We start from the raw sequence: 22963 nt of genomic DNA on the forward strand, positions 1-22963 counted from the left end.
GCCCCTGAGAGGAAAACATAACTACAATGTGGTCCGCGGCAAAAAAAATGACCTTTGACACCCAGTTTTAGTGGATTCTCATTTCAATGCTTTGTTTTTTTTATCGTTCTCCCCAAAAATCCATCATGAAATATATTCGCATGAAAAAAAAGTCAGTTTGTATTGAAAGGAGAAGAAAGGATGTGGAACGGTCGCGGCTTGGAATTGAAGCGGATTGACGTGGGGCAAAAGATGGGAGACTATCCAATCCAAAGCTTTTATTGTAAAATCAATTCAATTTATGAACGAATTCAATTGGATTGGATGTACCTTTATTCGTCTCGCAGTAGAAAAATGTACATTTATGTTCATAATAATAATCCATTTCATTTCTAAGCGCCTTTCAAAACTCTCAAGGTCACTTTACAGTCACAGGATCAGTTTTTCTGTGGGTGAGCAGCGGCAGCCACACGCGCCAGCATTCACTCAACTTGGAAGTAACTCGGCTAGAAAGCTAGCTAGCTAATATATCACTAACAGATAGCTAGCTAGGCCTTCACTCAACCCGGAAGTGACTCAGATAGAAAGCTAGGTAGCTAATAGACAGCTAATTCGATAGCTAAGTAACTCAGCTAGCTAGCTAACAGAAAGCTAGCTAGGCCTTCACTCAACCTTTAGTGATATAATGTAGGGAAAGATGCACGTCTGCTACAAGCTAAATGTTGAAAACAAACACGAAGCTGTAGCATCCATTGACTTAAAGAGATTGTCTCACATCTCCTGTCCCACGATTTCACAGCAGCAAAGTTATGAAAGGAAGAGGAAAGGAAAGAAAGAAGTAGAAAAACAAAATACAGGAGCTGCTGGAAAGGCAGCTTGAAGTCAAAAGAACAAAAAAAAAAAACTAAATAACAAATAATGTGACAAAACAAAGACACAGAGAGTCATTGATTCTTCAGCCCTTGCTGTACCCTCTTTGTGACATGAAGCAGTTGTAGATGAAAGAGGAGAGGATCAAATCGTCCTTTTCAGCAGTGGATCAGGGACGTCATGGTGGAATGTGCACGTCCACTACAAGTTAAATGTTGAAAGCAAACATGATTGATTGAAATCCAATTGATTCAATCAATCAATCAATCAATCAATCAATTCAAAAACGTCCTGCGCTGCGATAGCAGCAGCCGCGGCGCAGGACGTTTTTGAAAAAGCGTCGGAAGTCGGCATTGAAGGCGGTGTAGATGACGGGATTGAGGGCGCTGTTGACGTAGCCTAGCCAGGTGGCCACGCTCATCACGGCGGGCGGGATGTCGCACGCCTGGCAGCGGGCGCGCACGATATGCAGCACAAAAAACGGCGTCCAGCACAACAGGAACACCCCTAAGACAACCCGGAACAACAACAAAAAAGGGTCAATTGGACACGCCCCAATATGGCGGCATGATGCGCCCTCACCTCAGTGTCGCCGTTGTTTTCCTTCGCCCATCTATGGCATTCCCCGACAGGCGTTAGCAATGAGCTAACGGACAAAATGGTGCTTGGGTTTAGCACACGATACCTGATTTTTTTGTATTAGTTCCACGGTTAGTTAGCTCATTCGCTGCCATTCCCGAATCCATTCGGGAATTGAAAAGCGCCATTCCCAAGTTTGTTGGGGTTGTTTTTATCTTGCTTGCGATAAAGCGCAGGTCAGACCTCTGGATATGTTTTATGTACAGGTAACATCCGACTTACGACCACTCGTATTTCCGACCACGACCCCCAGCCCCTATTTAATTGTTTTTACGCCCGGCACCGCAACGCGCTAGCAGGCCGGCAACGCACACCACAATTTTGGCCAGGCAGACATCATCTCACTCTTGCACAGCAATCGACCGCGTGATGGCACCAGAAGAGGGGAGTTTGCCAGTCATTTAGCCTCTGAGTCTCTATTCAACATTTGGAATGGATTTCGACTTACGACCATTTTGACTTACGACCGTTTGGTCGGAACGGAACTCGGTCGTAAGTTACCTGTATTCCATTTGCCTTTTGTACAGACACCCCCATTTCAAGCACAGATAACTTCAGACCAACATAATTTAGGAATTAACTCTATTTCCGATGAAAGAACTTGTTAATGGAGGGCTCACGGTTAAAACGTGCTTGGCGTTTGTTGCCCAAATGAATTCCGAATGCGCATCTTGAACGCGGGTATTCCAAATGTTGAATTCTGGGGCTTTCAGAACAAACACTTTGTGCGTTGAAGGAGCGTTTTGCATTTGAGCGCTTGATACGCTGTAATTGGCTTTCGGGATTAAGGCGCTGCACAAAGTGCTACGGGGAAGCACATGTGCGCATTAGCACGCCGCGCGATGCTATTAATAGGCCCAACTGATTTGTTCCGTCGCCCAAACACACAAAGATGGCGCGACGGCACGGATGAATGCCGCCGCCTTGAAAGGCGCTCGCCGCGCAAACGCCGTCCCGCGCCACCTCTGAGGCGACCCGGGAAGAAAAAGTGAACCGCCGGGTTGACTCGAACCCACTTGAAGCCTTTTAGGCCTGTCTGTCGCGAGTTTGATTTGCTTTGGCGGGCCGATTCAAATGAGGTGGTGGGCCAGATTTGGCCCCCAGGCCTCAACTTTCACACCTGTGATGTAAGGAATTAGCCGGCTAGCTGAATACTGTAGAAAGAGAGCTAGCTAGCTCGATCACTAGCTAGCTCGATATATGAGCATGGAATTTTACGTTTGCTTTGCTTTGGCGGGCCGAATCAAATGGGGCGGCGGGCCGGATTTGGCCCCCAGGCCCCAACTTTCACACCGGTGATGTAAGGAATTAGCCAGTTAGCTGAATACTGTAGAAAGAGAGCTAGCTAGCTTGATTGCTAGCTAGCTCAAAAGATGAGCATGGCATTTTACAAGTTTGATTTGCTTTGGCAGGCCGAAACAAATGAGGTGGCGGGCGAGTTTTGGCCCCCGGGCCTGGACTTCATCATCTTTGATGTAAGGGATGAGCCGGCTAGCTGAATACTGTAGAAAGAGAGCAAGCTAGCTTGCCCGCTAGCTAGCTCAATAAACGAGCATGGCATTTCACCAGTTTGATTTGCTTTGGCGGGCCGAACCAAATGAGGTGGTGGGCCGGATTTTGGCCCCCAGGCCTCAACTTTGACACCTGCGATGTAAGAAATTAGCCGGCTAGCTGAATACTGTAGAAAGAGAGCTAGCTAGCTTGATTGCTAGCTCCCTCAATAGATGAGCATTGCTTTTCACCAGTTTGATTTGCTTTGGCGGGCCGAACCAAATGAGGTGGCGGACCAGATTTGGCCCCCAAGCCTCAACTTTCACACCTGTGATGTAAGGAATTAGCCGGCTAGCTGAATACTGTAGAAAGAGAGCAAGCTAGCTTGCCCGCTAGCTAGCTCAATAAACGAGCATGGCATTTCACCAGTTTGATTTGCTTTGGCGTACCTACGACCACAGGCAGCACCTTCATGGCCTTCCTCTCGCGGGTGTTGATCTTGGCCCTGCTCCTGCGCCGAGGTTGGGGGTCCGACTTGACACCCGAGGCCGGTCCGGAGGCGTCGTCCGAGTCCCGCCTGATGATGGGCGGCAAAAGCGGCGGTAGCGGGGGCGCCGGGTCGGCGCAGGCCCCCCTTAGCCTTCTGCAGGCCTGGATGCTGCTCCTCAGCCTGGCCTTGCGCGCCTCCTCCCAGCGGCGCAGGCCTCGGAACATCCCGCAGTAGAGCAGCAGCATGACGGGACACGGGATGAAGAAGGAGCACACGGACGAGTACAGCACGTAGTCGGCGTTCTCCAGCTTGCACTGGCCGGGGCGCCGCCCCGCTACCTGGTTGACGCCCAGCATGACGGGCGAGGCCACCGCCAGGGCCAGGAGCCACGTGGCCGCCAGCAGGGCCGCCTGCCGCAGGTCCACGTGCTTGCGGTTGTAGTGGAGCGGGATCAGCACCGCCATGAACCTAAAGACCCCAAAAACGACAGGGAAGCTTCAGCGGCGGGACCGAGCACGTTCGTTCCGTCCTGATCCCACTCGTGACCTTTGTCCCACTTTCTATGGAAAGGTCAGTGCCATGGAAACGAACTTCATCTTTTGGAATAATAATAATCGTCATCATCATAATAATAGTAGTAATAGGAGTAATAGTAGTAATAATAATAATAATAATCATCATCATAGTAATAGTAGTAATAGGAGTAATAGTAGTAATAATAATAATAGTAATAATAATAATCATCATCATCATCATAATAGTAATAGGAGTAATAGTAGTAATAATAAAATAGTAATAATAATAATAATAATAATCATTAAATAATAATTAAATAATTAAATAATAATAATACATAGCCAATAGATGGAAAATCATGTTTTATGGGTACCTGGGAACGGATTATTCACATTTTAATTGTTTCGTATGGGAAATGAATGTTTGGAATACACACTTAAAATGAGCACATTACCCCGTGTATAAGACACCCCCCCAAAAAAGACCTTGATTTTCTTGAAAATATCACCCTGTACCTTTACCTTGGCATACGAACTATTTTTCGGGATACACACGGAGCGCCGCAATGAGTGATGTGTCCTTCGCGAACGACCCGTTCTCCTTACATGAAAATGGCAGCCGATTGTTTTTGTCCCCTATTCCCCGCCCCCAGTCTTAGGTTATAGCCACGTGATTGGTCAAGAACGCAGCAGTGGGGGATGGGGTTAAAGACAGAGAGTGAGGCCATTCTCCAAAAAACAAAATGGCGTCTTCGGTTAAAGCCACGTGATTGGTCAAGAACCCAGCAGTGGGTTCTTGACCATCACAAAGGTAAATAAAATGACTTTATTATATAGTACACTTTATTTCTTTAATCATAATACTGTAGCACATTTATTATACATAAAATAAGGTATATTTTGTGTAGTTTTAAGGATTAGAAAATTAGAAAGTAGAAAATTATATTTTATGGAAACCTGGGAACGCATTATTCTCATTTGAATGGTTTCCTATGGGAAATTGTTTTTTGGGATACACACTTGTCACCTTACACACTCTGTCTGGGAACCAATTAAGTGCGTAAGCCAAGGTCCCACTGTATTATATTTGAAAAATGTTTATATAGTTACATATTATATTTGGAAAACATTTATATATGTATACATTATATTTGGAAAATTTTGATACATTTATATTTTATATTTGGAAAAACTGATATTTATATATTATATGTGGAAAACTTTTCTCTATTTATATATTATATTTGGAAAATGTTTATTTACGTATTATATTTGGAAAACATTTATATATGTATACATTATACTGTATTTGGAAAATTTTGATACATTTATTTTATATGTGGAAAACTGATATATTTACATACTATATTTGGAAAACTTTGATATATTTATATATTATATTTGGAAAATGTTTAGATACATATATTTGGAAAACATTTATATATGTATACATTATATTAGGAAAATTTTGATACATTTATATTTTATATTTAGAAAACTGATATTTATATATTATATTTGGAAAACTTTTATATATTTATATATTATATTTGGAAAGGGTTGACATACTTACATATTTACATATTTTACTTGGAAAACTGATATATTCGTATATTATATTTGGAAAACTTTTCTGTATTTATATATTTGGAAAATGTTTATATACATATTATATTTGGAAAACATTTATATATGGATACATTATATTTTGAAAATTTTGTTACATTTGGATATTATATTTGGAAAACTGATATATTTACATACTATATTTGGAAAACTTTGATATATTTATATACTATATTTGGAAAATGTTTAGATATATATTATATTTGGAAAACATTTATATATGTATACATTATATTTGGAAAATTTTGATACATTTATATTTTATATTTAGAAAACTGATATTTATATATTATATTTGGAAAACTTTTCTGTATTTATATACTATATTTGGAAAATGTTTACATACATATTTGGAAAACATTTATACATGTATACATTATATTTGGAAAATTTTGATACATTTATATTTTATATTTGGAAAACTGATATTTATATATTATATTTGGAAAACTTTGATATATTTATATATTATATTTGGAAAGTGTTGACATATACTTGGAAAACTGATATATTCGTACCTTATATTTGGAAAACCTTTCTGTATTTATATATTATATTTGGAAAATGTTTATATACATATTTGGTAAACATTTATATATTCATATATTATATTTGGAAAACTTGTATATATTCATATACAGTATTATATTTGAAAAACGTGTAACTATTTATTATATTTGGGAATTTTTTTTGTATTTATATATTATATTTGGATACTGTTTATATCTTTACATATGATATTTGGAAAACTTTTGTCATTCATTGAAAGTGTGCCTTATACATGGAAAAAGTTTGAAAAGACACCATTCATTGGGGGTGCGCCTTATACATGGGAAAATACGGTAGTTGGACATAGGGAAGCTAATAGCAGCACTTGTACAATGGCGCTTAGCTTCTTTTTGCACTTGGAAGGCAGCGGTTGTCATTCCATCTAGCTTCATTATGACCTTTCCTGTCATTTGTCGCCATGATCCCGAAATGGACGCCATCAAAAAGAATGGTACGTGGAGGCCAGCGTACCTGTCGACGCTGATGGCGCAAAGGTTGAAGATGGAGGCGGTGCACAGCATGACGTCCATGCTCATCAGGCCGTCGCACGCGCCTGTGCTCAGCGTCCACGCGCCGTCCTGGAACTGCAAACGGCAAAATTAATAGAGAGCCAGCTAGATAGCTATATAAGTCATAGACAGCTAGCTCCATAGCTAACCAGATAATAATAATTATTAATCTGATTTCTAAGCACCTTTCAAAACTCTCAAGGTCACTTTACAGTCACAGGATAATTTTTTTTCTGTGGGTGAGCAGCGACAGATAGCTAATATGTAGCAAAAAAGATAGCAAATAGATAGCCAGCTAGGTAGCTAGCTAGTAGTATTGGATTGGAGTATTTCCATTCTTTTATGCCACTATTTTGAATGCATATTGCCTGTAAATAATAATAATAATCCATTTCATTTGTAAGTGCCTTTCAAAACTCTCAAGGTCACGTTACCCCACGCATTTCATGTTTTTTATTTAAATGCATTTGGATTTTTATTTTATTTGTTTCGTAATTTATTTTTTAACGTTATTTAACTTTTTTATTTAATTTTCTTTTATACTTCTTCATTTTTTTGTATTGTATTGTATTTTTTTATTGTGTACTTTTTATTTCTTTTATTGTAATTTATATTTATTTTTATTTATATTTTGTATTGTAATTTATTTAGCGTTGTTTTAATTTAATTTTCATTTATCCATTTTATTTTATCTTTTATTTTATTTGTCTTGTATTTTATTATTTATGTTGTATTTTATTATTTATGTTGTATTTTTTATTTATTTTATTGATATTAATTTATTTGTATTCATATTTTGTATTGTATTTCTATTGAATTTTATCTGTATTGTAATTTATTTTTAACTGTAATTTTCATTTATACTTATTTTTCATTTTTTTTCATCTTGTATTTTATTTTTATTGTATTGTAGTTCATTATTTCTTTTTTATTGTGTACTTTTTCTTTATTTTATTGTAATTTTTATGTATTTTATTTTTATTGTATTTTATTTCCATTGTATTTAATTTTGTATTTATTTTTTATGATTTTTTTTTTCTTTTATTTTTTAGTATTTTATTGATTTTATATTGTATTGTATTTTTTATGTTTTTATTTAACTACAGAATACGAACGGTCGTTCAGAAAGGTGAATTTGTTCGTAAGTTGCTTCCGTGCTATATTTTGTATGGAATGTATTGGCCTCTTCCTGCAACTGACGCCAAACGACGAGGACGCCGTTGCCGCTTTTGTCACCTGCGCTTCCCGATTACGATTGGACGCTGGCCGACTTTGCGACGAGAGAAACTCGACCTCGGAATAGACGAAGAGCGGCAACACCAGCACGGCCAGCAGCAGGTCGGCCACGGCCAGGCTGACGATGAAGTAGTTGGTGGTGGTCTTGAGGGCTTTCTCGGTCAGCACGCCGACGCACACCAGCGCGTTGCCTCCCGCGATGGCGGCGATCAGCAGCACCCCAAGCACCAGCGCCGCCACGTTGTGCCCCCGCGGCGAGGGAGGCGGCGACCCCCCTGGCGCCGCCGCCGCGTCGTCCGTCATCTCCGTGCCCCCCGCCGGACCTCGAACTGGGTGCCGGACCTCGTTGCGCCCCCTGGCCCTCCGCCTCGGGCTCTCATGAGGGAAACAACGACCACCAACAAAAAAATGGCCCACAAAGTTGAGGAGAAACTCGAGCAAAAGTTTCCTTCAAGATCCGCCGAACATTTTGAGGCAAGAAAGAACAAATGTGGGCGAGAGGGTGGCTCCAACCGCCCTGCTCGCCGCCTCGGGCACCGCGGTCAAATGCCTAATAGAAAGCCGCTTACGAGCGGCGGGCGGCCTCCCTTCGGCCCTCGGAGCCTGTAGACTGCAAGCGCGGCGAGAACTCCTCACGCCAGTGGCGACCCCGTTTGACTGACAGGTAGCGGCTTCCATTCCGCCCATTTTGCGTGGACTTGGGTGGCGGCGATCTGCCCCCCCCCCCCCCCAGTCGAAGACCAACGGTTTCCCGAGGACTCCACGTTCGGACGTGTGGATTGCAAACGCGTTTCAAAAGTGGACAAAATCACGCACGCGACAAAGCGGAAGTGAAGTTATCTCAAGTAATTTCAACGAACGACGGGAGCGCGTCATGGCCGCCGATTGTTATGGAGTGTTTGTTGGCCCATTTCGGACAAGCTACAAGTCGTCTTGCCAACGCTTGGCTCACATCGAGTCTGTATTGCCGTCAAGCCGGCCTCATTTCAACAAATTGAATTGAGCCGCGGCTGCGATTATTAACACGGTGCATTACGGTAAACTGCCGCCGACGAGCGACGTCGGTCAATTTCAGAGTAAAACCGATTTAACGAATAATAATAATAATAATAATAATAATAATAATAATAATAATAATAATAATAATAATAATACCCTTAAAATCGACTTTCAAAACTCTAAAGAACACTTTACAAGCACAAGTTTTTCTGCGTGTGACTCGCCAGCTTCACTCAACCCGGAAGTGGATTAGTTGTCCTGCAACTACAGCAGATTGTGAATACACGAGGGCACCTTGGGGATACAACCACAGTACTGGCAGGTATTCCGTTCTAAAATTCCATTTCCAACTAGAATGCTTCTGAAATAGAACATTTTGACCTCTCCTTGCTTTTATTTTGAAGGTGACCTGCGGGCGGCAGGCTACCGTAATGCTGTAATGCTTAGTGTTGTCAATTGCAGTGGCGGCTCACTTGACTTCAATTTAGCTAGCGGAGGCTGGCTTGACCGCAGTGAGCCTGTCGCCTTCTTAAAAAGTAACGTGACCCCTAACCCCTTTAAAAAGTGTGCATTGCCTTTGGTGTTCAAGGATTCAGATTTTATTTCGTGGAACCAGACCGAAAAACATTCCAGAGAAAAGTCACTTGAACTTTGTGACTGACTTGTAACTTTGTCGTTGTGTTCTACCGGAGACAAATTCCTTGTGTGTTCTACATACAGTGATACCTTGGCTTACGAACTTAATTGGTTGCCAGACAGAGTGTCTAAGGCCAAAAGTGTGTATCCCAAACATTAATTTCCCATAGGAAACCATTAAAATGAGAATAATCAGTTCCCAGGTCCCCATAAAACATAATTTTCTACGTTCTAATTTTCCAAGCCTTAAAACTACACAAAATATACCTTATTTCATGACTAATAAACGTGCTATGGTATTGAAATTAAAGAAACAAACTGCACTGTGTAATAAAGTCGTTTTATTGACCTTTGTGATGGTCGTTGATGGCTTGATGGAATGGAGTGTCCCGTTTCATCAGCTTTAAACACTTGATGAGGAACGTAGCCTTCTTCTTTCACCATTTTAAGGAATGATTCCTTGGAAGCTTTATCGTCAGAACTGGCTGCCTCACCATGACGAATGACACTATGAATGAATCCCTGTACGACGCTTAAAGTTCTCGAACCATCCATGGCTAGCCTTGAAATCATCAATGGATGACGAACTTCTAGGTTGTCTCTTGACGATATCCGAGTGAAGTTGCCGTGCTTTCTCTGCGATAATTTTACCTAGTTCCTCATCAATTATGTTCTGTTTAGCTGGGTGTACAGATGTCTTGTGTAGGTTATTTGTGGAGCCTGATTGATGGGGTATTTTAACCTTGCAGTCTACACTCTGCCTTTGAACTATCAAAGTTGAAACGAGCCCAAATTTCACTGTGTTTTCTATCCACTTTTTCTCTCTGTCGTCTATCTATTTTTATTTGCAGCTCTGTGTTTCTGTAACCCCCCCCCCCCACTGCTGCATTCTTGACCAATCACGTGCGGCTTTAACCGAAGACTGGGGGCGGGGAATAGAGGACAAAAAAAAGTCGGCTGCCATTTCCTTGTTTGGAGAACGGGCTCGTTCACGAACGACACCTCACTCATTGTGGCGTTCCGTGTGTTCCCGAAAAATAGTTGGTATGATGAGAAGGTTTCTTCAGCCGTCATCTGTACTTTTTTGAAGGTTTCGGATGTTTCGCGTCCTATCCAAGAGGCTTCGTCAGCGAACTAAAGTCTGACTGGTCGTATCGGCCCTATTTATATATCCCTAATGTCCAGCCATGGCGGCGCCGGACACAGCTATGATAGGTCCCTACTCTCAGGTTGGGGGGAGCAGAGGACCACTCCATGCGGCCCCGATTGTTCCTACATTCCTGACTAACGACTGGCCTGATTGCCCCACTCCCTCCGGTATTACCTCATCACATTACGAATGTTGCCTAACCTGTTTTGCTTAAGCAGGCTATTGTACGAACGATCCAAATTGAACCTCAATTGAACGGGTTAGGCAACATTCGTAATGCTGATGAGGTGATACCGGTGGGAGTGGGGCAAATAGGCCAGTCGTTAGTCAGGAATGGAACGGTGTTTTTCAATGATCTCCTTCATCTGCTTGACCGTCATTGTCTTTTTGTCCTCTTGGGCTTAACACTAGCCTGTGGTGGGGTCTTTTTCGCTCCCATAATGGCACAAGGACTCCTTTCGATAACAAACCACGCCTGCACTCAACGGAAAGGGGTGAGGCAAACTAGTTCGCCAGCCACCGTGGTGCCGTGTGGTTTGGTTCGTCCGCCGAAAACTAGCTTGTATGCCAAGATTATATTCACGCGAATTTAATGTTCGTAAGGCGAAAACTTCGTTTAGCTAAAGCGTTCGTAAGCTGAGGTAACACTGTACTTGTTTTATCATCACACCTCTTTTAACTTGAACTCTGCAATTTGATTCTTTTTCATTTGGAGGTCAGTGGCCCTCCCCCAACGCCCCCGATGGGTCCAACACACCTCTTTGCCACACCAGCGCCACTTCCTCCGGCTCTGCGGACAGGAACAGCTGCATTTGCACCGAAAAGCAGAAGCGGCCCACTTCCAGACCTGCCAGTTGCGCCCACAGAACCAACGTCAACAATGTTCTTCGATGAAAAGGTTTCTTCAGCCGTCATCTGTACTTCTTTCAAGGTGACGGATGTTTCGCTTCTCATCCAAAAGGCTTCGTCAGAACAATTTTTTTTGCTGGTAGCTCTGGCCCTATATATAGGTAACATCTGACTTACGACCACCCGTTCTTACTCCAGACCCTATTTTAAAAATGTTAATTCTACGCCCAGCACCGCAACGCGCTAGCAGGCTGGCAACGCGTGCGACCATTTTGGCCAGCCACCAGCATCTCACTCTCGCAGAGCAATCGACCGCGTGATGGCACCATAGGGCGTAGTTTGCCAGTCACTTAGCCTCCGAGTCTCTATTCAACATTTTTGAACGGGTTTCAACTTACGACCATTTTGACTTACGACCGTTTGGTCGGAAAGGAATGTTGGATGTTACCTGTATTTAGTTCCATTGTCTCATTCGCTGGCATTCCCAAATTGATTCTGGAATTGAAAAGCATGACGTGGAGCACCATTCTCCAATTTGTTCGGGTTGTTTTTTTCTCTCTTGCAGATAAAGCGCTGGTCAGACCTCTGGCGATGTTTTTCCCAATTTGTACAGGTAACATCCGACTTATGACCGCCTCGACTTACGACCACCCGTACTTGCGACCATGACCTCCAGACCCTAATTTTAAAATTGTAATTCTACGCCTGGCACCGCAACGCGCTAGCAGGACGGGAACGCGTATGACAATTTTGGCCAGCCAGCCAGCATACATAGGCGTCAAAGGCGCCGAGAAGGTGCAGAGAAGGCGTCGAAGGCATCGAGAAGGCATCAAGGGCGTCAAGAAGGCATCGAGAAGGTGTCGAGAAGGTGCCGACAAGGCGACGAGAAGGTGTTGAGAAGGCATCCACAGGCGTTGAGAAGGCATCAAAGTCATCCAGAAGGCACCGAGAAGTAGGTGCTTAGAAGGTGCAGAGAAGGTGCCGAAAAGTCGTCCAGAAGGTGTCGAAGGCATTGAGAAGGCATCGATAAGGCGTCGAGAAGGCGTCAAAGGCGCCGAGAAGGCGCCCAGAAAGCTCAGAGAAGGCGCTGAGAAAGCGCCGAGAAGGCGCCCAGAAGGCGTCAAAGGCGTCGAGAAGGGGTCGGGGTCGAGAAGGCCTCGAAGGCATCGAGAAGGCATCGAGAAGGCATCAAGAAGGCGCATAGAAGGCGCAAAAGGGTGCAGAGAAGGCACAGAGCAGGCGCAGAGAAGGTGCCGAGGTGTCGAGAAGTCGTCCAGAAAGCATCCAGAAGGCGTCCAGAAGGCGTTGAAGGCATTGAGAAGGCGTCAACAAGGCGCAGAGAAGGTTCCGAGTAGGTGCCTAAAAGGCGCAGAGAAGGTGCCGAGAAGGCATCCAGAAGGTGTCGAAGGCATTGAGAAGGCATCCAGAAGGTGTCCCGAAGGCATCGAGGGCATCGAGAAGGCAGCAAGAAGGCGCATAGAAGGCGCAAAAGGGCGCAGAGAAGGCGCAGAGGTGTCAAGAAGTCGTCTAGAAAGCATCCAGAAGGCGTTGAAGGCATTGAGAAGGCGTCAACAAGGCGCAGAGAAGGTGCCGAGTAGGTGCAGAAAAGGCGCAGAGAAGGTGCAGAGAAGGTGCCGAGAAGGCGTCCAGAAGGAGTCCAGAAGGCGTCCAGAAGGTGTCCAGAGGGTGTCCAGAAGGCGCAGAGAAGGTGCAGAAAAGGCGTCCAGAAGGCGTCAAAGGCGTCGAGAAGGGGTCGGGGTCGAGAAGGCCTCGAAGGCATCGAGAAGGCATCAAGAAGGCGCATAGAAGGCGCAAAAGGGTGCAGAGAAGGCACAGAGCAGGCGCAGAGAAGGTGCCGAGGTGTCGAGAAGTCGTCCAGAAAGCATCCAGAAGGCGTCCAGAAGGCGTTGAAGGCATTGAGAAGGCGTCAACAAGGCGCAGAGAAGGTTCCGAGTAGGTGCCTAAAAGGTGCAGAGAAGGTGCCGAGAAGGCATCCAGAAGGTGTCGAAGGCATTGAGAAGGCATCCAGAAGGTGTCCCGAAGGCATCGAGGGCATCGAGAAGGCAGCAAGAAGGCGCATAGAAGGCGCAAAAGGGCGCAGAGAAGGCGCAGAGGTGTCAAGAAGTCGTCTAGAAAGCATCCAGAAGGCGTTGAAGGCATTGAGAAGGCGTCAACAAGGCGCAGAGAAGGTGCCGAGTAGGTGCAGAAAAGGCGCAGAGAAGGTGCAGAGAAGGTGCCGAGAAGGCGTCCAGAAGGAGTCCAGAAGGCGTCCAGAAGGTGTCCAGAGGGTGTCCAGAAGGCGCAGAGAAGGTGCAGAAAAGGCGTCCAGAAGGAGTCCAGAAGGCGTCCAGAAGGTGTCCAGAACGCGTCGAAGGCCGAGAAGGAATACGCGGCGGCCGTTGAAAACACAAGTGAGCAGGAATGGGGCTCCATTTGTCCTTGAAATCTTTATTAGGCTTGCAAAAATCGCTTCAGATACGAAAAAAGACAACGTTGACGTGACAACCAACGTCACTCTCAATGCGGCGCTCGCCATTCCACACACATTTTGCCACACACACACAACCGGCGTGAGCTAGGGCGCAGTCAGCGGTGATCAGCCCCCAAAATCATCTGCCGAGTGAGGGACCGCTCAGACTTTTAGGACGCGGCCATTTTGAAGGGGCTTCCGGGAACGTTGTGGTCTCCCCATTTGACGATGACGGTGTAGCTGCCCTTTTCCTTGACGCCGTAGGTGACGTTGTAGAGTTTGTTGCCCACGTGCTTGACGTAGACCTCCTCGCACGGAGCCTGGGGGCCGTGCACGCCCACCATTAGCATGTTGCTACCTGCGCACAGCAAACGGCCGCGTTAGCATGCGCCAGCAGATTGGCCATTTTCTGCAAACTCCAAACGGCAACGGCGAACGACCTGCTTTGCCGCAGTCCACCGTGAAATGGTTTTTCTGTCCCACGGCGGCCTTGCTCAGTCCCGCCCCGCGGCAGACCACCTTGCTGGCGTCCGAGGTGGACGTCGACGAGGCGGCGAAGGCCCCCCCGCCCGCCTGGGACGACTTGCTCACCGTCTCCACCAGCACCGAGGACGTCTCGTGGAGGCTGTGCCCGCCCGACAGACGGGCGCCTGCGAGACAAACCGGGAAGGGCGGCGGGAGTCATCAAAAGGTCAGCGCGGCGACCCAGACCCGGACGGGTTTTTTTTTTTCTGAAAACCGGCAACGGAAGCCTACCGGTCACTCGGGCTTTGAAGGGGCTTCCCACGATGTGCTGCGGGCCGCCGTACTTGATGGCGATGAGGTAGTTTCCGGGCGCCATGGGGATGTAGGTGACTTTGTAGCCTTCGGGACACTCGCAGCAGTCCATCTTGACTTTGGACGGGCCGTCGATGTTGACCGACAGCGTCCCCGGTCCGGCGTTGCACGTGTTGACCACAAAGTCGGCGGGCGCGCCTACGGCGAGAGAGGCGGCGGTTTAGCCGAAGGATCAAGTCGGACGGCGCCCGGCGGCGTGGTCGCCCGCCCACCTGTGATGCCGCCCAGCAGGCCGGGCCCGTGCGCCGCCACCATGCCCGGATCTCCGATCAGGCCGGGGTCTCCCACCCGCACGTTGAAGGGGCTGCCGGGAATGTGGCAGCCGTTGAACTTGACGTCGATGGAGTGAACGCCGTTCTCGCGCGGAATGAAGCGCACGGCGGTCTTGTCTGAAACAGGCCGCACAAATGCAATGCAATGCAATGCAATACAATACAATACAATACAATACAATACAATACAATGCAATGCAATGCAATACAATACAATGCAATGCAATGCAATGCAATGCAATGCAATACAATACAATACAATACAATGCAATGCAATGCAATGCAATACAATACAATACAATACGCTAGCGTCGACGGAGGACGCTAGTCAGCCGCTCGCCTGCCGCAACTCGATCTGGATGGCAATGTCACGCTAGTTTGGAATTCTGCGCTCATTTCTGCCAGCTCTCCGAGGAACGGTTTACCTTTGCTATTAGCGCAAAGCTAACAGACCCCTTACGTGCTTGAGCGGAATATTCCAGGTTGCCTCTTGACGCTATCCGAGTAAAGTTGCCGTGCTTTCTCTGCGATCATTTTTACCAAGTTCCTCATCAATTGTTTTCTGTTTAGCTGGGTCGATAGCTGTTAGCATCAAGTGTTTTAAGGAGCAATGGGTTGTACAACTTTTACAAAAGTTGTGAGATTGCAACAGATGCAGGCAGACACACTAGAAACTGAATTGAAAATTGATGGGATATTTTAACCTTGCAGTCTATACTTTGCCTTTGAACTGTCAAAGTTCAAATGTCACTGTGTTTTCTATCCATTTTCCCACTGCCTCTCTCACTGTCGTCTAACTATCCATTTTTATTGTCAGATCTGTGTTTCTGCTGCGTTCTTGACCAATCACGTGCGGCTTTAACCTAAGACTGGGGGCGGGGAATCGAGGACAAAAAATAGTGGCTGCCATTTCCTTGTTAGGAGAACGGGCTCGTTCGCAAACGACACATGACTCATTGTGGCGGCCCGTGTGTATCCCGAAAAATAGTTCATATGTCAAGATTAAATTCTCGTGAATTTAGCGTTCGTAAACCGAAACGTTCGTTAGCCAAGGTATCACTGTATATGAAATGTGGGATCCAGACCCCAGGAGGGGAAAGGCGCTTTGAAGGGAGGGGCTTACCGCCATCCAACTCGGTGACATAACACTCCTCGGAGCAGCCGGAGGGGGTGTGCACTTTGGCGTCCACCAGGCCGCGGGTGCCGTTGCGCTGCACCAGGAACGAGGCTTCTTGGTTGACCTTCAAATCTTTCTCCTAAAAACAGGGATGAGAATGACAAGATGAATGAATGAATGAATGAAAAGAACTGGCTCTCTGAAAAGAGCCGCAATTCCCATCACATATAAATAAAGCCATACAAATAAAAATATTTGATATAGTGTATTTTTAACATGAGTAATTCGTTTTTCACATAATGTTATGTAATTTTTGCTAGTTAATTCATTTAAGCAACAAACAAACAAACAAACAAACAAACTGAGGAGCCATTTGGGAGCCAAAAGAGCCGGATTTTTGGAGTCAGCTGAGCCAAAAGAACCATTGCTTGCGATGGCTAATGAAATGCTCAGCGCTAACCCCGTTTTGCGTCGCCCTTGACACTCTGCACATAACGCCGGGCGAGAGACAGTTAATCCCGAACGTGAGCGGTGGCCGGCTTCCTCGTGTTGCGAAAGAAGCGCCGTTCTGAGAGATGGAGGGGTGGGGAGGATGTCTCACCTGCAGGCTGGTGAAGGTGAGCCTGCGAGCTTCGTCCGACAGCGTTGCGATGGGAACGATGAACGGGCTGTCGGGGATGTGCTCGTTGTTGAACTTAATGGATACTTCGTAGTCACCTGGGAGAACACATGCTTTATTAGATTCGGCTCACATTAGCTAGCTGGCTATCTATTAGCTATCTGGCTGGCTATCTGGCTATCATTTAGCGATCTATCCAGCTGGCTAGCAAGCTGATAGCTGGGTATCTGTTAGCTATCTAGCTGGCTGGCTGGCTACCTATTGGCTATCTAACTGGCTGGTAGCTATCTATTAAATGTGTATTGGCTGGCTAGTTCGTAGGATATCTATTAGCTATCTATTAGCTGGCGAGCTGTTAGATGCTTATTGGCTAGCTAGTTGGCTGGATATCTATTAGCTATCTATTAATACAGTAAAGTCTCATTATATCGATATCGGATATATCGATAGTCCCGGTTATATCGATACTATTTCTATGCACGCACGGAGAAAATTACATGCAAACAGGGTCGGATATATCGATAGTCCCAGTTATATCGATATTTTTTCGGACTCCCTTGAATATCGATATAACGAGACTTTACTGTATATCTAATAGCTAGCTAGCTAACTTTTTATTTATTTGAGTTATTCCGTGAAAACAAGGACAAGTGGGCGCCCCACCACCGACGGACCGGGTTCTTTCACGACGTAGGAGACGCCGCAGGAACCGTCCTTTCTGTCCTCAAAGGAGATTTCCGCCTTGCTGGGCCCCTCCACCGCAATGGACAGCCCCCCGGCGCCCGCCTCTCTGGTCCAGATGCTAAATTCGGCTGCGAAAAGAGAGGCCAAGTGAGTTCCCCACCCTCTTCGCACCACCCGCCGCTTTTAGGCAACCGGACGCAGACGCCACGACGAGGAGGCGCCTACCCCTACTTACAAGGTGCGGCGGCCACGCCCCTCTCCAGGCCAGGACCTCCGGCGCGGACCTTGTGCGCCCCTCCCTCGCCCATGGGCCCCACGGTGAACTGGAAAGGGCTCCCGGGGACGTGCTGGCCCCGGTACTTGACGTTGACGGTGTGGGGGCCCATCTCCTGGGGGATGAAGCGCACGCTGTAGGTGCTGTTTCCTCCGTCCACAATGTCGGCGTCCACCGTCTTCCCCCCGGGACTGGTCACCTGGGCCGTCATGGCCTGGGAGCCAAGCTCGGCCGCTGAGGCGCAAGATGGCAACGGGTGAGACGCCAGATTTGGGGTTTCTTTCTCCACCCAACTTGCCCACCTTCAGGTCTGGCCGTGATACCGGAGAAGGTGCTGAGGCTCTCCCGGCCCAGGAAGTCTCCAAAAACATCTCTGAAGGGGCTGGCTCCTCCCCCCACCTGGGTGCTTTCCTCCACCCGGACTTCCCGTTTGGTCTCGCCGCCGCGGGTTTTGCTGATCTCGGTGCGCTCGGTGCGGGTGTACGTGTGGCTGCTGCGGGTGAACGTGCGGGTCAGCCTCTCCTGGGCCGACACCATCTGAAACCAGTTTCCTGCCAGCAGAGGAGAGTCGTCAGAAAAGGCGGACTGCCGGTTTGAAAGATGCGGTGGTCGACGCGTCCTGATGCCGAGTCCTCTTTGGTTAATGGATCCGGCCCGTTTTTGCTGTGGCTGGCGTGTGTGCTGACCTGGAATCTTCAGGTTGAGTCCGCAGGTGCTTCCCACCGAAGCAATGGAGGACGCCTGCCTTTTTCTGGTGATGCTCTCCTTCATCCTGCCCTCGCCGGTCACCTTTACGGTGAAAGGACTTCCTGGAGAAAAGGAAAAACCGCAAACGATCTTGTTGTTCAGAGAAGTTGACCACCGTCCGCCCACATTGTACCATCGTCTCGGTATACATCAGACTTACGACCGAGTTCCGTTCTGACCAAATGGTCGTAAGTCGAAATCCATTCAAAATGTGAGATGCTGGCTGCCTGACCAAAATTGTCCTACGTGTTGCCGGCATACTAGCGCGTGGCGGTGCCAGGCGTAGAATTACAATTGTAAAAAATAGGTCTGGTCTGGAGGTCGTGGTCGTATATACACAGGTAGCTGTATATATACAGGTAACATCCGACTTACGACCGAGTTCCGTACTGACCAAACGGCCGTAAGTCGAAACGGTCGTAAGTCGAAATCCATTCAAAAATGTTGAATAGAGACTCGGAGTCTCCATGACACGCAAACTCCCCCCTTCTGGTGCCATCACACGGTCGATTGCTGTGCGAGAGTGAGATGCTGGCCGGCTGGCCAAAATTGTCCTACGCGTTGCCGGCCTGCTAGCGCGTTGCGTGGCCAGGCGTAGGATTACAATTTTAAAAATAGGGTCTGGAGGTCGTGGTCATAAGTACAGGCGGTCGTAAGTCGAGCTGATCGTAAGTCGGATGTTACATTAGTTAAGACAGTGTGAGGCCGTTGGCCGTCAACTCCTCACCTGGGATGTGCTTTTCGGCAAACTTGATGTTGACGGTGTAATTCCCGGGCTCGGTGGGACAGTAGGTCACCCTGCACGTCCCGTCCTCCATATCTTCGCAGTTGATATCCACTTTGCTCGGGCCCTCGATGGACAGCGCCAGCCCACCGTAACCTGACAGGACCAAAGGTTTGTGGTTTGGGACGGTTTCCGGCCACCCGGTCGCCGTTTCGGGTGTGGCGTACCGGCGTTCCTGGTGTCCACGAAGAATTCGGCCATCTCGAAGGTGTGCGCCTCCACCAGGCCTTTGCCGAAGGCCTTGACCCGGCTGGCCTCGCCAATCTCCGATTGGCCCACCATGATCTTGAAGGGGCTGTTGGCCACGTGGGCGCCGTTCTTCCTCACGCTGACTTCATGCTCGCCCACCTCTTTCGGCGTAAACGAGATACCTGAGAGACAGCGGCGGTACGATAAGCGGCGGTGAACCCCAAAGGCTTCCGGGTTGTTGTTGTTGGTGGTTTTTGTCTGACCGAGGTGTCTGTTCGGGAGCCTCTTGAGCAGGCAGGGCTCCTCGTTTCCTGACGGCGCTCTGATCGAAGCGCTTAGAGAGCTCAGGTCGGTTTCGGCGATCTTCAGCGACACATCGGCGGCCGTGCCGACGTTCAGCTGGGACGTCCTGGTGATGGTGTCGTCCCCTGAGGCGGACAAAGTGGCTACAGTGATACCTTGGCTTATGAACTTAATTGGTTCCCAGGCAGAGTGTGTAAGGCGAAACGTGTGTATCCCAAAAATTTATTTCCCATTGGAAACCATTCAAATGAGAATAATCTGTTCCCAGGTCCCCATAAAACATAATTTTCTACTTTTCTAAGCCTTAAAACTGCACAAAATATACCTTATTTAATGTATAATAAATGTGCTATGGTATTATAATTAAGGAAATAAACTGAACTGCATAATATAGTCGTTTTATTGACCTTTGTGATGATCGTTGGTGGCTTGATGGAATGGAGTGGCCAGTTTCATCAGCATTAAACACTTGATGAGGAACGTAGCTTTCTTCTTTCGCCATCTTGAGGAATTATCCCTTGTAGGAGCTTTCTCTGCGATAATTTTACCTAGTTCCTCATCAACTGTGTTCTGTTTAGCTGGGTTGATAGCTTTTCGCATCAAATGTACAGATGGCTCGTGCGGGATATTTAACCTGGCAGTCTACACTCTCTTATCAATAAAGGTGAAACGAGTCCAAATTTCACTGTGTTCTATCCATTTTCTCACTCTCACTCTGTCGTCTGCCTCTATATTTAATATTTGCAGCTCTGTTTCTGTAAACCACCCTCCCCTCACTGCCGTGTTCTTTACCAATCACGTGGCTTTAACCGAAGACTGGGGGCGGGGAATAGAGAACAAAAAAAAGTTGGCTGCCGTTTCTTGTTATAATGGGCTCGTTCGCGAACGACACATCACGCATTGTGGCGCTCCGTGTGTATCCCGAAAAATAGTTTGTATGCCAAGGTAAAATGTTCATAAATTTAACGTTCGTAAACCGAGAAGTTCAAAGGGTTCGTAAACAGAGGTATCACTGTACGTTTGTTTGTGCGTCGGTTGCCCCGAGGAGGACGCCCCGTCAATGAATGCTGCTTCCTCACCGGTGATCTTTGCAACGAAGGGGCTGCCGGGAATGTGCTTGTTGTCAAACTTGACAATAATGTTGTAGTCTCCGGGTGCTGTGGGAAGGTAGGACACGGTGCAGGTGCCGTCTTTGTTGTCCTTGCATGTGATCTCCGCCTTGGATGGACCCTCCACGGCCAAGGAGAGGCCACCTGACACAGAAATAGAAACAAAAGCCTCTCAACTTAGCGCCATGCCGAGGAGATGCTGGCTTTTATGTACCTCGGCACGTCGTTAAAGCGGCAAATGGAGTTAAAGGACAACCGACACCTCCGGACAAGTTGCGTCCATAATTTGTAAAATGACTTCTACTTAGCGCATTTGACAAATATTATAGTAACACGCCTAAAGAAGTTGTAAGTTCACATAAATTCCCAGCGGACAAAGCAGCCATTTCCAATGGAGCAGTCGAGCACCAGCGGAGACGAACGAGGAAGCTAACCAGAGTTAGCGAGTCGGCGCTTGGATAGCGGAAGTTTGATGCATATTTACTCATTTCGTCACACTGCATGCTAACTGTGAGCTTGCCTGGTGAAAGAGAGCAATCGCCATATTAGTGGAGCAAACCGATCGGACAAACATCCCCTTTCCACTGTGTCATTTTTTTTACTCTGTAGCGCTGTCGGAGCTTTCTCTCTCGTCTCAACATCTCTGATGTTCGTGTGCTTGTTCGAATTATGGCGATCTTCTTTGTGTGTGTGCGTAAAACCCACCCCTCTGTCTTCTACCACGGATTTTAACCAATCACGGGCGGCTTGACGGCTCTTATAAACGGCGCCATATACTGGACGAAACGCCTCTTTTACGCCATCTTGTGCATTTTCTGGGCGCTACATCGGAGTCCAGGTCTTCACCGGTTTCATCGCTTGCAGACGGCTCGAATTTATGCGGAAGGACTTCTTTAATCGATTGCAAACATGTATGCTTTCCTCTTCAGAACTATTTGAATCATATTCGTAACTGGATGATTAACAAGAAAGCATCTTCTCTGAAGCTGAACTCTCTGAAGCCATTGTTTTGATTCTGGAGCAAGGCAGTTTGTGGGTGGGCCAATCCTAACGTGATGTCACAAACAAGGGGGCGGGACTTTCTCAATCTCCCCAATTTCGAGCTCATTTGTGGCAGTTTTGAGACACTTGAAGTCACTTTTATTGGTGTTTTGCCTTTGACTAAAAACATCAGCCTGCGTGTTTTGGGTATTTTAGATGCTATAAAACGTTTTTCTGATGTCAGTTAGGAAACAAAAAAAACGTGTTGGTTGTCCTTTAAATGAACAAAATATCGGTACTCTGAGTGACTGACGACCGTTGGAACTGCAACATGAAGTGGATACCGAGTCCCCCACTTCAGGAGCAGCGAACACAACAGTGGCCCTTGTTTTCTTTCCTTTTGTTATTGTCTGGTACCTTCTCCTGCATTCTTGGTGACCACAGTGAAGGTGGCGGATTTGTTGACCATGCCGTAACTCAGGCCTGGTCCGTAAGCCGACACCACTCCACTGTTCACGGCGTCCACGAAAAACTGAAGAGGGCTTCCTGTCGTGAGCAAAGGGATCACATTGGGAACAACACACACTCCTTTCTCAGTGACGTATAGTAGCAGAAGACATTAAACATGGACGCCGCTCCCTCTTCCCCTAAAGGAGCGCTCGGGAAGCTATGGCTCGCGAGCCATATGTGGCTCTTTTGATGATTGCATATGGCTCTCCGATAAAACTAAATCCATATTCTCGCTTTTTCACTGTTCATTTCCTGTTGGGGCTGCAGTTGGCGGAAAGCCCAATTTTGATTGGATGATACTGACCTAGGTTGGCGGAAAGCGCGATTTTTTATTTTCTTCTTCTTATTATTATTATTATTATCAATATCAATCATATTAATTAATTAATATTATTAATTAATTACTATTAATATTAATATCAAGGATCTATGTGTTTATTTTATGTATTTATTTTTCTATGCATTTTTATTTACTTATTTATTTGTTTCATTATTTATCTATTTTATTTATTTGTTTATTTATTTTTGG

At 46.5% G+C, this 22963-nt stretch overlaps 2 protein-coding genes and 1 long non-coding RNA gene across 6 annotated transcripts in view; 1 reads left to right on the forward strand and 2 right to left on the reverse strand.

Annotated features, from left to right (window-relative positions):
* Positions 1-65: 65 nt before the first annotated feature.
* Positions 66-8840, reverse strand: LOC148898492 (dopamine receptor D4-like). 2 transcript variants are annotated; one of them, XM_088995675.1, is made up of 4 exons: positions 7905-8840; positions 6631-6743; positions 3429-3937; positions 66-1356 (listed from the first exon to the last, which is right to left on the reverse strand). In XM_088995675.1, exons 1-4 carry the CDS (start codon positions 8205-8207, stop codon positions 1130-1132), a joined length of 1152 nt encoding a protein of 383 aa, XP_088851801.1. In that variant the 5' UTR covers positions 8208-8840; the 3' UTR covers positions 66-1129. The 2 variants fall into 2 exon arrangements, with proteins under 2 accessions (XP_088851801.1, XP_088851802.1); XM_088995676.1 differs by having other exon boundaries at positions 7962-8824.
* On the forward strand, positions 8802-12708 carry LOC148898493 (uncharacterized). 2 transcript variants are annotated; one of them, XR_016114900.1, is made up of 4 exons: positions 8802-8941; positions 9131-9225; positions 11405-11620; positions 12152-12708. It is a non-coding gene; the product is annotated as an uncharacterized LOC148898493 (long non-coding RNA). The 2 variants fall into 2 exon arrangements; XR_016114901.1 differs by having other exon boundaries at positions 11410-11620.
* A 1258-nt stretch (positions 12709-13966) lies between these two features.
* LOC148898494 (filamin-C-like) overlaps positions 13967-22963 on the reverse strand; it is a 58218-nt gene continuing 49221 nt past the window's right edge. For both annotated transcript variants that reach the window (XM_088995668.1, XM_088995667.1), the window contains 15 exons: positions 22342-22470; positions 20914-21087; positions 19795-19959; positions 19510-19713; positions 19286-19438; positions 18498-18620; positions 18114-18362; positions 17773-18045; positions 17528-17665; positions 16836-16951; positions 16241-16373; positions 15058-15234; positions 14765-14983; positions 14449-14658; positions 13967-14366 (listed from right to left, as the gene is read on the reverse strand). In XM_088995668.1, coding sequence (XP_088851794.1) covers positions 14179-14366; positions 14449-14658; positions 14765-14983; positions 15058-15234; positions 16241-16373; positions 16836-16951; positions 17528-17665; positions 17773-18045; positions 18114-18362; positions 18498-18620; positions 19286-19438; positions 19510-19713; positions 19795-19959; positions 20914-21087; positions 22342-22470 — 2651 coding nt within the window. In that variant the 3' untranslated portion in view covers positions 13967-14178. The remainder of the gene's footprint in view (positions 14367-14448; positions 14659-14764; positions 14984-15057; positions 15235-16240; positions 16374-16835; positions 16952-17527; positions 17666-17772; positions 18046-18113; positions 18363-18497; positions 18621-19285; positions 19439-19509; positions 19714-19794; positions 19960-20913; positions 21088-22341; positions 22471-22963) is intronic.

Source organism: Hippocampus bargibanti, linkage group LG05 (assembly GCF_051943395.1).
Source record: "Hippocampus bargibanti isolate YZ-2025 linkage group LG05, ASM5194339v1, whole genome shotgun sequence".
Lineage (NCBI taxonomy): Eukaryota > Metazoa > Chordata > Actinopteri > Syngnathiformes > Syngnathidae > Hippocampus > Hippocampus bargibanti.